The following is an 11,956-nucleotide window of genomic DNA, read 5'->3' as shown; positions in this document are numbered from 1 at the left end:
TCAGCTCAGTTTGACCAATGGATTTCCCTGCTACTGGCTGTGCTGCATTCAGCAAGGATGAGTTCATTAACCAGCTACTGCAGGGCGTTTCCAGTACATGACAGGCTGCTCTCAGAATCACAGAACAGTTGAGGTTGGACAGGACCACTGGAGATTTCAAGAGGTCCCTTCCAGTCTCTGCAATCCTCTAGTCCAACACCCCTGCTCAAGCAGGGTCAGCTAAAGCTGACCGTGTCCAGTCAGGTTTGAGTATCTCCACAGATGGGGGTCTCTCTGGGCACAACCTGTTTCCATGTTCAATGACTCTTCACAGAAAAAAAAAAAAAAAGTGTTTTCCTACGTTCAAATGGAATCTCCCATTTTTCAGTTTGTGCCCATTGCCTTTTGTCACTGGGCACCACTGAGGAGAGCCTGGCTCCATCTTCTTTACCCTCTCACCAGATATTTGTACACACTGATGAGATGCCCCCTGAGACTTCTCTTCTCCAGGCTGAACAGCCCCAGCTGTCTCAGCCTCTCCTACAACAGGTGCTCCAATCCCTTCAGCATCTTGGAAGCCCTTCCCTGGCCTCGCTCCAGTAACTCCATGTCTGTCTCATCCTGGGGAGCCCAGCACTGGATCCAGCACTCCAGATGTGGCCTCGCCAGTGCTGAGCAGAGGAAGGATTAGTCCCCTCAAGCAGATGGCAAGGTTTTCCCAGATGTTGACCTTCTCTGCCGCAAGGGCATATTGCTGGCTAACGGTCAGCTTGATGTCCAGCAGGATGCTTATCCTTCTTTGCAAAACTGACACCAGCACAAGAATGGAAATCCTGCCCTCACACTTGCAAGTCAGACATGACTCTCTGGAGTCCTGTCCTACAGGAAAGGGGATGTGTCCTCAGACACCGATAGTCAAGTCTGATCAGCTGCTTAGGATTTTAATTCCTGCCCGTATATTATAGTTGTGGTATGCACACCTTTTAGTAGAGATTGCATAATGTAGGAATCCACTATGTCTCAATAATAATGTTTTCCAGTGGTTAACTGCTGTCACTTAAATTTAGGCTAAAAATAAGGCACACTTGTTTCACATTCCAATTCAGGTATCATACCTTTATCTCCTAGGTGAAAAGAATTTTTGCAGTGCAAGGCTTTGTCATCCTAACGGTAACTAGATGTTGTCTTTTAACTGCTTTTGATAAGCTTTATTGGCCTGAACTTTTGACATATGTTATAAAACAGGCTTTCAGAATCTGTAAACTTATCATAGATTTTCCCTAGTCTTGCATCTCTTCTGTAGCAGGGCCAAGAGGCCACAACATTCTCATGCCAGTTTAACTAATTAAGTGCAAGGTGTGACAGCACGTATCTCTGTCCCTTACTAATGGCATTTTCCCTTTAAAGCAGAACCGCCACCTTGGGAAGTGATGTCTTTTTTGGGGCCCTATTTCAGAGCAGCACTTCCATCCCCTGTGACAGAGATCACCTGTGCCAGGCTGTTTGACCTTGCCCTTCCATTTAAATTTGGATGCAAGAGGTTGGACCCATTTGCAAAGTAAATAAAGAGTAAAAGGGACAGGGTGGGGACAGTCAAGACACCAGGGCGATGTTTCGCTTAAGTTCTCAGCAGACGGGCCCTGGAGCTGCTCTCAAATTGCCTATTCGGCAACTACAGATCTCCGCAACAGGTAACCGGGGCTCTTAGCTCCGGATGCCCACCTAACGACCAAGGACCACCCTGTAACAGTCAGGGCCCTCCGTTTTGAGCGCTTCTAGCGCATCACGGCACGGCCTTTGCCCGCAGGATGGGTCAGCCTTGCAGCTGGCAGCAGCAACAGCTTCTGGAACCCCCGAGAAGCTTCTGCCGGCGGCAGCAGCAGCGCTGCAGGCCCCAACTCCCCAGTCCTCGCTCTTTGCCGCAGCCGGAGGCGACGACCGCGCCGTACAGGCCTGTACGACCCTGGCGCGGCCACGGAACCCCGCCCGGCGCTCACGCCGCGCCCCGGGGCTGGGGCAGACAGACCCACGGGGCACTCGCAGATAGGGAGCCGAGGTCCTCCGCCCCCGACCCCCCCGTCTGGGCCCCGCCGACCGGCGCCATCCCGGCGCGGCGAGGCGAGCGCCAACCAGACCGCCCGACCCTCCGTCACGTGACGCCCCACGGCGTTCTCGCGAGACGTTCTCTCCGCCGCCGCCGCCGGAGGGCTCGCGAGAGTTTCCCGTGTCGCGCGCGCCACCGAGCTCTCGCGAGAGTCCCGCGCCGACAGCCGACGGGGTGGACAAGATGGCGGCTACAACCACCATCTCCCTGGTGAGCAGGGCGGCCGCCGCCCTCCCGCGGGCGAGCTGGGGCGGCGGGTCCAGGCAGACCCGCTCTGCGCAGCGCCGGCCGGGCTGGAGGAGGTGGCGGGGGAGGCGGCGGCGGCGGCTCGCCGCGGCTGCGGGGCGTCGTGCACGTTCGGCCCCGCCGGGCCCGCCTGCGGCCCCGCCGGCGACCGGTGCGGCGGGCTCGGGGTCCCGTCGGGGCCTCCGCTCCGCTGGGCGAGGGCGGGGGGCGGCTGCCGCGGGGTGGCTGCGGGCCCTCCGCCGCCTTCGGGCGGCCTTTCCGCCTGCGCCGCCCCCGTTCCCGGGGCCCGCCGGTAAGGGGGATCGCGGCTTTCCGCCCGCGGCGGAAGGTCCCGCGGGTGCAGCGGACGGGGTTTCTGCCCCGCCTTCGCGGCGGCTTCCCTGCCGGGAAGGCGGCCCGTTCCCCCTCCGCGCCGCCGGCGGTGACGGGCTGGAACCGGGGGCCCCGGGAGGGGGGATCCTCGGGGCGGCCGCTGGCGCTTAACCGTCGTCGGGGTCGCGTTTTCCAGGCGCCGTCGGTAACTAGTGTGTGCTTTATCCCGGCTCTGGTGTTTAGGAAATAGGTGTTCACTGAGCTGGGGTACACGGGTGTTACTTCCTTTGGTCTTGTTTGCTGCTTTCAGAAATTTGCTTCTTTAAAAAGATCTGGGTAGGTGCTAGGGCCATTTAAAAAAAGTATTTAGCAGAGGCTTTTCTCTCCCAGAGCCTTGTAGCCTGAGGTGGAAATGTGAGCTGCTGGTCACCTTTCCTGACAAAACGGGTTAGGTGCCCAGTGGGGGGTGGTTATTTTTATATTTCCTATTGTTCCTTTTGTGCATTCGTGAAAGGATCCCAACAGTATTGATTTTTATGAGTTCTTTGTGTTTTCAGGAACATTCTTTAGAGCTTTCCTGAACGGACTGCTAATGTTGTAAAAAAGTAGAACACTCTAATTTCAGAGGCTTGTTTGTTTTCTTTGTGAGTTAGCCTTAAATAGAAGAAATTGAAGTGCTTCCCTGGGGCACTATTCAGCCTTCCTTGGACCAGTCCTTTTATTTTTGGCTAACTATGGAATTGTGTAAAATGGAAATACAAAACCTCTTAGGTGTCAAGCCTCTAGAGAAGGTAGCCTGTAATACAGTTGTGGATGCTGGGGAACTACGAGGGGGGTGGCCAGGCTCTTGAGCATCTGATGGTATTTGGAGGGAGCACATAGAATCACAGAATCATTTAGGTTGGAAAAGACCGCTAAGATCGAGTCCAACCGTCAACCCAACACCACCATGCCACTAAACTAAACCATGTCCTGAAGTGCCTTGCCTACATGTTTTTTGAATACTTCTGGGGATGGTGACACCACCACTTCCCTGGGCAGCCTCTTCCAATGCCTGACAATCCTTTTGGTGAAGAAATTTTTCCTAATATCCAATCTAAACCTCTCCTGGCACAGCTTGAGGCCATTTCCTCTCGTCCTATCACTAGTTACTTGATAGAAGAGTACCCACCTCACCACAGCCTTCTTTCAGGTAGTTGTAGAAAGCGATAAGGTCTCCCCTCAGCCTTCTTTTCTCCAGACTAAACAACCCCAGTTCCCTCAGCTGCTCCTCATCAGACTTGTGCTCCAGGCCCTTCACCAGCTTCATTGCCCTTCTCTGGACAAGCTCCAGCACCTCAGTGTCTTTCCTGTAGTGAGGGGCCCAAAACTGAACACAGTGTTTGAGGTGCGACCTCACCAGTGCTGAGTACAGGGGAACAATCACTTCCCTGCTCCTGCTGGCTACACTGTTTCTGATACAGGCCAGGATGCCCTTGGCCTTGTTGGCCACTTGGGCACACTGCTGGCTCATACTCAGCTGGCTGCCAACCAGCACCCCCAGGTCTTTTTCTGCCAGGCATCTTTCCAGCCACGCTTCCCCAAGCCTGTAACATTCCATGGGGTTGTTGTGACCAAAGTGCAGGACCAGGCACTTGTCCTTGTTGAACCTCATACAATTGGCCTTGGCCCATTGATCCAGCCTGTCCAGATCCCTCTGTAGACCCTTCCTAGCCTCGAGCAGATCAACACTCCTGCCCAGCTTGGTGTCATCCGCAAACTTACTGAGGGTGCACTCGATCCCCTTGTCCAGATCATTGATAAAGATATTAAAGAGAACTGGCCCCAATACTGAGTGCTGGGGAACACCACTTGTGACCGACCGCCAACTGGATTTAACTCATTTACCACAACCCTCTGGGCTTGTCCATTCAGCCAGTTTTTTACCCAGTGAAGGGTACGCTTGTCTAAGCCATGAGCTGCCAGCTTCTCAAGGAGTATGCTGTGAGAGCCAGTGTCAAAGGCCTTACTGAAGTCCAGGTAGACTGGAGTCTTACATGGACTACTGGGTTGGATAGACCATTGGTGTGACACAGTAGGATATTTCTTAATGGTTTTGTGTTTTCTGCTTTGCTTTTTTTTTTTTCCCCCATCATTGTTTTCATAGGAAATACTGGATTTCTCTCATGAATAGGTCTAATTCTAAAGCTGCTCTGTTTTTCTTTAAGGGTCTGCCTTTGAACCCTGAAGGAGTTGTCGTTCATGGTTTTCCCCTTTTGGATTCACAATATTGGTGCTCATAATTGGGAGCAAATGTGAACAGCTCTCACTTTGTTTCCCATCTCATCTTTGCTTAATTAAGACTTCATTAGGTTAGGAGGTTTGCCAGGTTAACGCTGGGAATGAGTGTTCAAGTCTTGAGCATGTGAGGTTAAATACAATTCCAAAGATGATCAAAACCCAAGGAATGTTATATTGCTTAGGATGTGTGAGGACATTGGATTTTGTTTTTCCTCAAAGCTAAGGTAGTGACTGTCCTTTATTTCACAGCGCACAGCTTCAGCTGGTTCGTTGGGTGTCACTGTATAGTTTGGTGTATGCATATTTTAAAATGACAATACATATGTTTCAAAGGCAAAATAATTAGCCAACTCTATAACTCTCAGCCACTGCATGGTTTTGCTGCATGGAAGTGAAATGATGTGGTGGCTAGTCAAACAGAAGACTGTCAGAGTTGCAAGTCTGTTTACAGCAAATTGTCAGGGCCTTGCAACATAAACAGAAAAATAAAGACCTTGCTTCAGAGTTTCTATTTATCTATGTACATTAGCTATTACAAACTAGTTTAATCAGTGCTGTAAAGGAAACCGTTGTGTTACTTTTCTACAAGTCTGGCATTCAGATTGAGTATTAAGAGCTGAGCGGAGTACAGTAAGTGTAAGGAGCTTGATTGTTTTTGTTTAATTGACTTCAAACACCAAGCATTCAAGCTTCAACCCTGTTACCTTACGCTATCAGGTTAAAATGGACATTTGCATTCAGAGAGTTATAATCCTGTTACAGATGAAGCATTGCGTGGAGTCCAGGCAAGTCTTGATGAACATGTGATTATTCTTGTGGCTAGAAGCAAGAGTGTTACAGGCCCCAGGAACTTAAAATTTAGTTTCAGAGCTGGTGCTGCTGTAGTGGGTGGCTGTATCAGCAGGAGCAAGGAGGTAACAATGGCCTGTAGATGAGTGCAAGAAATTGGCAGCAGCAGTCCTATGACTGAAAGAAGTGCGCAAGTACTGTGACAGATGTGGGAGGTGAAGAACAAGATGCATGTTTTGAATATGCTGATATTGTTCAGCAGTTTGGCTACAGAACAATTCAGAGTAGCCGATGTAAACTATGTCTCTGCTGGTACATGTGTCACTTCCAGCGTGTTTTGACAAGAGGCAGTAGTTATCAGGGGTGAAGAAAATGAAAAGGATTAGTTAGACAAAAGATCGTGTGGCATACAAGCCTTGAGATGGAAGGAAGTGTGGTTTTGGGGGGTTTTGTTTGTTTGTTTTGCTTGCTCTCTGACTAGATGGTATCTCTGTGTTTAAATGACATGGTGTAAGAGACAGCCTTCCAGGAACAAGAATTCCAGCTTGACTGACTATTGCATGCTTTTATTCAGTATGGGCTTTTGTAGTATGACTGGAAGATATTTATTTTAAACTTCAGGACTGTTAAACATCTTAAGTAGAGCATTCATTCTGACCAGCTTCACACAGTGAGTTAAAACCCCTTTTTTAGAGTAGGCTCTTTCATAAACTCTGTGTTCGTTATGTGAGTTTAGTTCTCATCTTGCTGGAAATGAGGTGAATCTGACCATTCAATATCACGTGTTAATTCATCAGCATTTTTGCCACTATGTGTTTTACCTTGCTGTGCTTGAAAAACTGACACATGGTCTTGGTGTTAATGGTCCTTAAAATGAAGACCCAATTCAGATGTCCCCACAAGCACCTTTTGCGTGATCCCTGGCTTCTTTCTTTTCAAGTCCAACACAAGTGCCTCTATCTGTTTTAAAACTCCTTTCCATGCTGGAAGGAAAATTAGCTGCTCTATGATGTGACCAGGAAGTTGGTCTAAATAAAGTCCAGTGCTTCTGCAGTCTTATCAGAACTGCTGCAACATTTACTTTGTTCTGGGACAATTTAAATCATGAAGGCTGGCTAGAAAAGCTTGAGAATTAAGGACAAAGTAACATCAGTTAAGAGGAGCTCAGTTCTGGAATTTGGTAGACTTCGGTTTTGCTTTCAGCTAACTTTCTGAAAGTAGATTTGCAGTACAGGCTCTGCTGTTTTACTGGGAACAGTTAAATGGGAAAAATAACTAAAATAGAAAGCAGAGGGCTTTTGTCAAAAGGAATGCATCTTGTAAGGAGGCTGTGTTGGGTCTTATGAATTATAACTTAAAATTTCCAAAATGTTTGATGCTTTTCAAGTGCAGTGTATGCTTATCAGATGTCATAAATCTACCTTACATTGAGCCCATCAGTAAACATTTATTGAATGTATCTTATATGAAAGCCATGCAGTTTGGTTAGAATGTAAGATGGGAATCACCACTTCTTTACCTGTCCTGTCCTTTTTCTAGTCCTTCTGCTACTGAGGAAAAAGTGTCCCTATTTCTCATTTGAATTTTAGGTAGAATTATACTGAAGTAGTTTTGCAACTATCATTTTACTTGGTGCCAAATGCTATTGATTACAATAACAGGTCTGTACTACTGTGTTTTGTTACCCAGAATATTACTGTTGTGACACACTCTATTGCTGTCCTGGATTAGCTCTACTGGCTGTATCTGTTCTTTCACCTGCATATTTTTTTCAACACTTGCTTTTGAATCCATTATCCCTGCACTGTTGCCATAGGCTGTGCCCCTCAGCTTGCAATACAGGCAGATTTCCCGTATGGCAAGCTCTCTTCCTCCTGATGTCAGAGCCGTAACAGTTTTTTTCCTCTCTTCATGTGGTCTGCATGTTTGCCCAGTCAGTCAGCCTAAGCAGTATATATGCATGTAAAGTGAAGAAGGTGTGCAATGCCCAATACCTTCCATCCCCCTCCCAGGTATTCTTTAAAACCTGGACAACTTCAGGTGCATCTGATGCAGTGTTCAGTGGTTTGGTTTACTTAAAAGAAGGATAGGAGGAAGAGAAGCAAGTTGCTGAGCTGTTTCATAATACTGGCTCCCTCCTGGACCTACAGCTACCTCATGAAAAATCTATGGGATGTGCTGCTGCCTGTTGGTACCCTGTGCCCCTAGCATCCAAGTAATCGTCAACCATGGGTGTATTTGGGGAGGGTGCCAGGCTGTGCAGAGGTAGGGCTGGGAAGCTGGAGTGGCACTCTCCACAACCTTTTTTCCCAGCACAATCCTGAAGTGGCACTTAAACTGTGATCATGATGATAAAGTTTACCTCTTGGGGACACACACACACAAATTCAATAATTCCAAGGGGTCTTTTTCTTTGTTTTGTTTAATGGAGTATTTTTTTGTTTTTAATTTACAGCCACTCACTCAGGACTGCCCAATTGTCAGTGGGAGTATGTGGGTTAATTCACAGAGCAAAAGAAGTACCTTCCCATGAGGGATGTAGTTAAAGACTGCCATATGCTACTCCTGGTACAAACTTTTATCTTCCCAACAAATAAGCATTTTATCTGGTTCTCATCAGAAACTGTGGGAGTCAGTTAAAATGGTATTGTACTTCTAGGACAAACCTAGCAGACGTTTAATTTAGCTGCTGAAGGAAGCTTTAAGATAGAGGGTGTCTGGGAAAAGATTTGACTGGGGTAGAGTTAAGGTTCAACTTTTTTTCCTTCCCCTAACATTACTGAAATTACTTCACCTTTGCATTGTTAGATTGCTCTTGCTGCTGCCTTTGGTATAAGGAACATGTAGTCTGCAGGCAACACAAGTAATTTTTTGAAACATCTGCAGGAATGTCTGCTGTAGTAAGTCTACTGTATTGAGAGCAGTCAGAATCACTGCAGGGCAATCCTGCACAGATATTTCCAGCACTTAACATTTTGTGGATTAACATACCTGCAGTTTACTAATTGTATGTGAATTTGGAGGTTTTTTGAAGAACACCAACATTGCACATGTGCATTGCTCAGCAGGAGGGCAATTAGCAGCAGCAAGCAGCTCCAACAAAGATGTTAGTAGCAATAGGTCCTCCTCAAATACTTTTAACTGTAGAAGGTAAACTAACCATTCTTAATTTTGACTGTAAGGCCATGTGTTACAGGAAGTAGCTGTGTATCTGCATGTGAGATCTAAAATTCAGCTAGGGTATTGCCGTGGTTTAATCCCAGCCAGCAACCAAGCACCACGCAGGCGCTCACTGACTCCCCCCCCCACACCCAGTGGGATGGGGGAGAGAATCAGGGAAAAAAAGTAAAACTCATGGGTTGAGATAAGAACAGTTCAACAGAACAGAAAGGAAGAACCTAATAATGATAACAATAATAAAATTACAATAATAATAATAAAAGAGTTGGAATATACAAGTGGCACACAATGCAATTGCTCACCACCCGCTGACCGATGCCCGGTTAGTTCCTAAGTGGTGGCTTCCCCCAGTTTATATGCTAGGCATGATGTCACCTGCTGTGGAATATCCCTTTGGCCAGTTTGGGTCAGCTGCCCTGGCTGTGTCCCCTCCCAACTTCTTGTGCCCCTCCAGCCTTCTTGCTGGCTGGGCGTGAGAAGCTGAAAAATCCTTGACTTTAGACTAAATGCTACTGAGCAACAACTGAAAACACCAGTGTTATCAACATTGTTCTCATACTGAACCCAAAACATAGCACTATACCAGCTACTAGGAAGACAATTAACTCTTATCCCAGCCAAAACCAGGACAGTATTTATGGGATAAATTTTCTTAGCCTGGAAGAGTTAATTAAGTTCCCCATGAAGCTTATGAGGACCAGTACAAGTTACTTGGAAGACTGCATATATTTCTTCTTTTCTTTTGACCCGAAGTAGTTCTTAAATCTCTTTTGCATGTTTGAAATAGTTCATAGTTTCTGTAGTACTGCCACAAGCAAGATCTGTTTGTAATGTGCAGTGGACTATTTATGTATGCTGCTTGTTGTGACAGAGTGGGCAACAGTACAAAATTCTTATAGTTAATTATTGATGTAATTTTGATGAAAATTCTCACTAAGATGGTTGGTACCTTTTAGTGTTAGAAATTAAATCATCTATTATAACTGATCAAATCGTTAAAGTCTTGCTAAAGAAACTTAAATAGTCGGAGACATTTGGTGCCACTGCTTTTGATACCAGTACTGTGAAAGTGGTGTATGTCACAGCTTAAGGCACTGGTCCTTGATATACTTCCATTGTAAATGCTCCTTTAATGCGCCGTAGCCTCCTCACCCTCAGTGACAGTACTTCAGAATGATGTGCGGTGCTTCTCCTGTAGGTATTTACCTGTTTTCATGGTCTTGTGCATTTTTTTGCATCACTTCTGTGTTTTTCCTAAGCTCTTTCCAGACTCTTAACATTCTTTAAAATATATCTCTGTACACCAAAAACGGATACAGTATGTCTCTATTTGTCTCACCAGTTCCATTTATAAGGAGACAGTTATTTCTGTGCATTCAGTAATACTATTAACCCTTTTTGCCATACGTAATATACTCATGTGCAATTGCTTGCCTGTCTTTCTTTTTGCATTCTTAAAATCACAGCTGAGTTAGATCATTTGTCCTTTCCTGCAGGGGGGATGCATGTTCTCTGTTGGTGCCTTCAGTGACAGCAAGTTTTGTCAAACAAAATTAAGTTCACTTAGCTGTTAAGTGCAGTTCTGGAGCACTGATGTAACTGCAGGATTCCCTTAACTGATTTGGGAAGAGTGATCTGTCAACTGAATGTGTTTGTATTTTAATGAGGCTAAGGTGAAATTGCTGTGAATATTCCTTGTCAGGATAGTTAATTTTTAAACAGAGCTGAGAAGTAATTGAGGGGGGGGTGAATTTTGTAGGTGTGAAGTGCTTGCTGGCTCAGCTTGGTGTTACAGATGGCTGGAGCTTTCACTGGAGGGTGAGGGGGAGCGGGGAGCAGCCTGCAGTCAGTCTGCCCCAGGAGTTTCTCCCTTTGCGTGTTCAGGCCTTCTCCTTGCCCTCACCTCCCGGGGGTTCTGCCCTTGCTTGTGGTGGGTTCTGGACCAGCTGTTTGTGAGGCTTTAACTTAGCACCGTTTACAAGGTTCTCATCCGAAAAGGATTAATTGTGGAAATGGTTACTGGATACTGCTTAATGGGCTTTTTGCATACAGCATCACCGGTACTGTGGCAATCCCAAGTGTTTTTAAACAATCCAGTTCCCTCAGCCTCTCCTTACAGGGCAGGTGCTTCAGCCCCTCCACACTCTTGGTGGACCTTTGCTGGACTTGCTCCAGTGGATCAGTATTTTGTGTTGGGGGGGGTCCAGAAGTGATGCAGTGTCCAGATGTGGTCTAAGGAATGCTGAGTGGAGGGGGGATCACTGCTCTACCTGTGGGCTCCATTCCTGTTGGTGCAGCTCAGGGTGCTGCTGTTAGTGCACTCTGGCAGCAAGGAAGGTTGGCTCATGTTCAGCCTACTGACCACTGGGACCCCTATTTCCTTCTCCACAGGCTACTCCGTGGCCTGGACCATTGCAGGGGGTTAGTCCGTCCCAGGTGTGGGATGTAGCATTTATCCTCCTTGGATTTCATTAGCATTTTATTGGCAGTAAACTTTTTTGTTTAACATAAGCTGTGTTGGGAATCTCAAGAGTTTCAGTCATGTTTCACGTTGGCAAAAGTAATTCTGGAGCCTGCTAGTGTCAAATAAGAGCAAGAGAGCCGTCTTCTGCTAAGAGCAAGTGGTGGAGAGAACCTGCAGTTTAGAGGAACCCAGCATGGACATTGCAATTATTTGGAAGCGCTCTCACTGCACTTACTGTGTTGTCTGTAGCTGCATCACATGCAGAAGGGTTAGCTGAAGGATTTGTCAATAAGAAGGTGAGATGATGGTCAGGGAAAGCGGTGATTTCTTTTGAGAGGGAGGAATATGTTTCTGTGTGTCTTACTTTCTTGTTTGTAATCAAGAGAAAGAGGATCGTATGCATATTGATTTATTTTAGCACTGTATTGTAGCTTGTCAGGAACAGTAGTTTTTTTGGGAGCTGAAATTTGAGATGCGGGTGATTTCTGGGTTCTGTGATAGATAAATGATAATGCAGAGCATGCCGCTTATAAAGGTAACATCTAGAAGATTTTTTGTTTGTTTGTTTCTCGGTGCTGATCCAGCGGGGAGGAGTTCTATCA

At 46.7% G+C, this 11,956-nt stretch overlaps 1 protein-coding gene across 6 annotated transcripts in view; it reads left to right on the top strand.

Moving 5' to 3' along the window:
- The first annotated feature begins 2,169 nt into the window (after nt 1-2,169).
- The window catches only part of PUF60 (poly(U) binding splicing factor 60), a 34,308-nt gene continuing 24,521 nt past the window's right edge, over nt 2,170-11,956 (top strand). For 3 of the 6 annotated variants that reach the window (XM_030012751.2, XM_030012746.2, XM_041123230.1), the window contains exon 1: nt 2,170-2,293. In XM_030012751.2, the coding sequence (XP_029868611.1) occupies nt 2,267-2,293 (27 nt within the window). In that variant the 5' untranslated portion in view covers nt 2,170-2,266. The remainder of the gene's footprint in view (nt 2,294-11,956) is intronic. The other 3 variants (XM_030012745.2, XM_030012743.2, XM_030012744.2) reach the window with 2 other exon arrangements.

The sequence above is a fragment of the Aquila chrysaetos genome, chromosome 4 (genome assembly GCF_900496995.4).
Source record: "Aquila chrysaetos chrysaetos chromosome 4, bAquChr1.4, whole genome shotgun sequence".
Lineage (NCBI taxonomy): Eukaryota > Metazoa > Chordata > Aves > Accipitriformes > Accipitridae > Aquila > Aquila chrysaetos.
The sequence above is the reverse complement of the archived record's forward strand: the minus strand, read 5'-3'. Positions and strand labels throughout refer to the sequence as shown.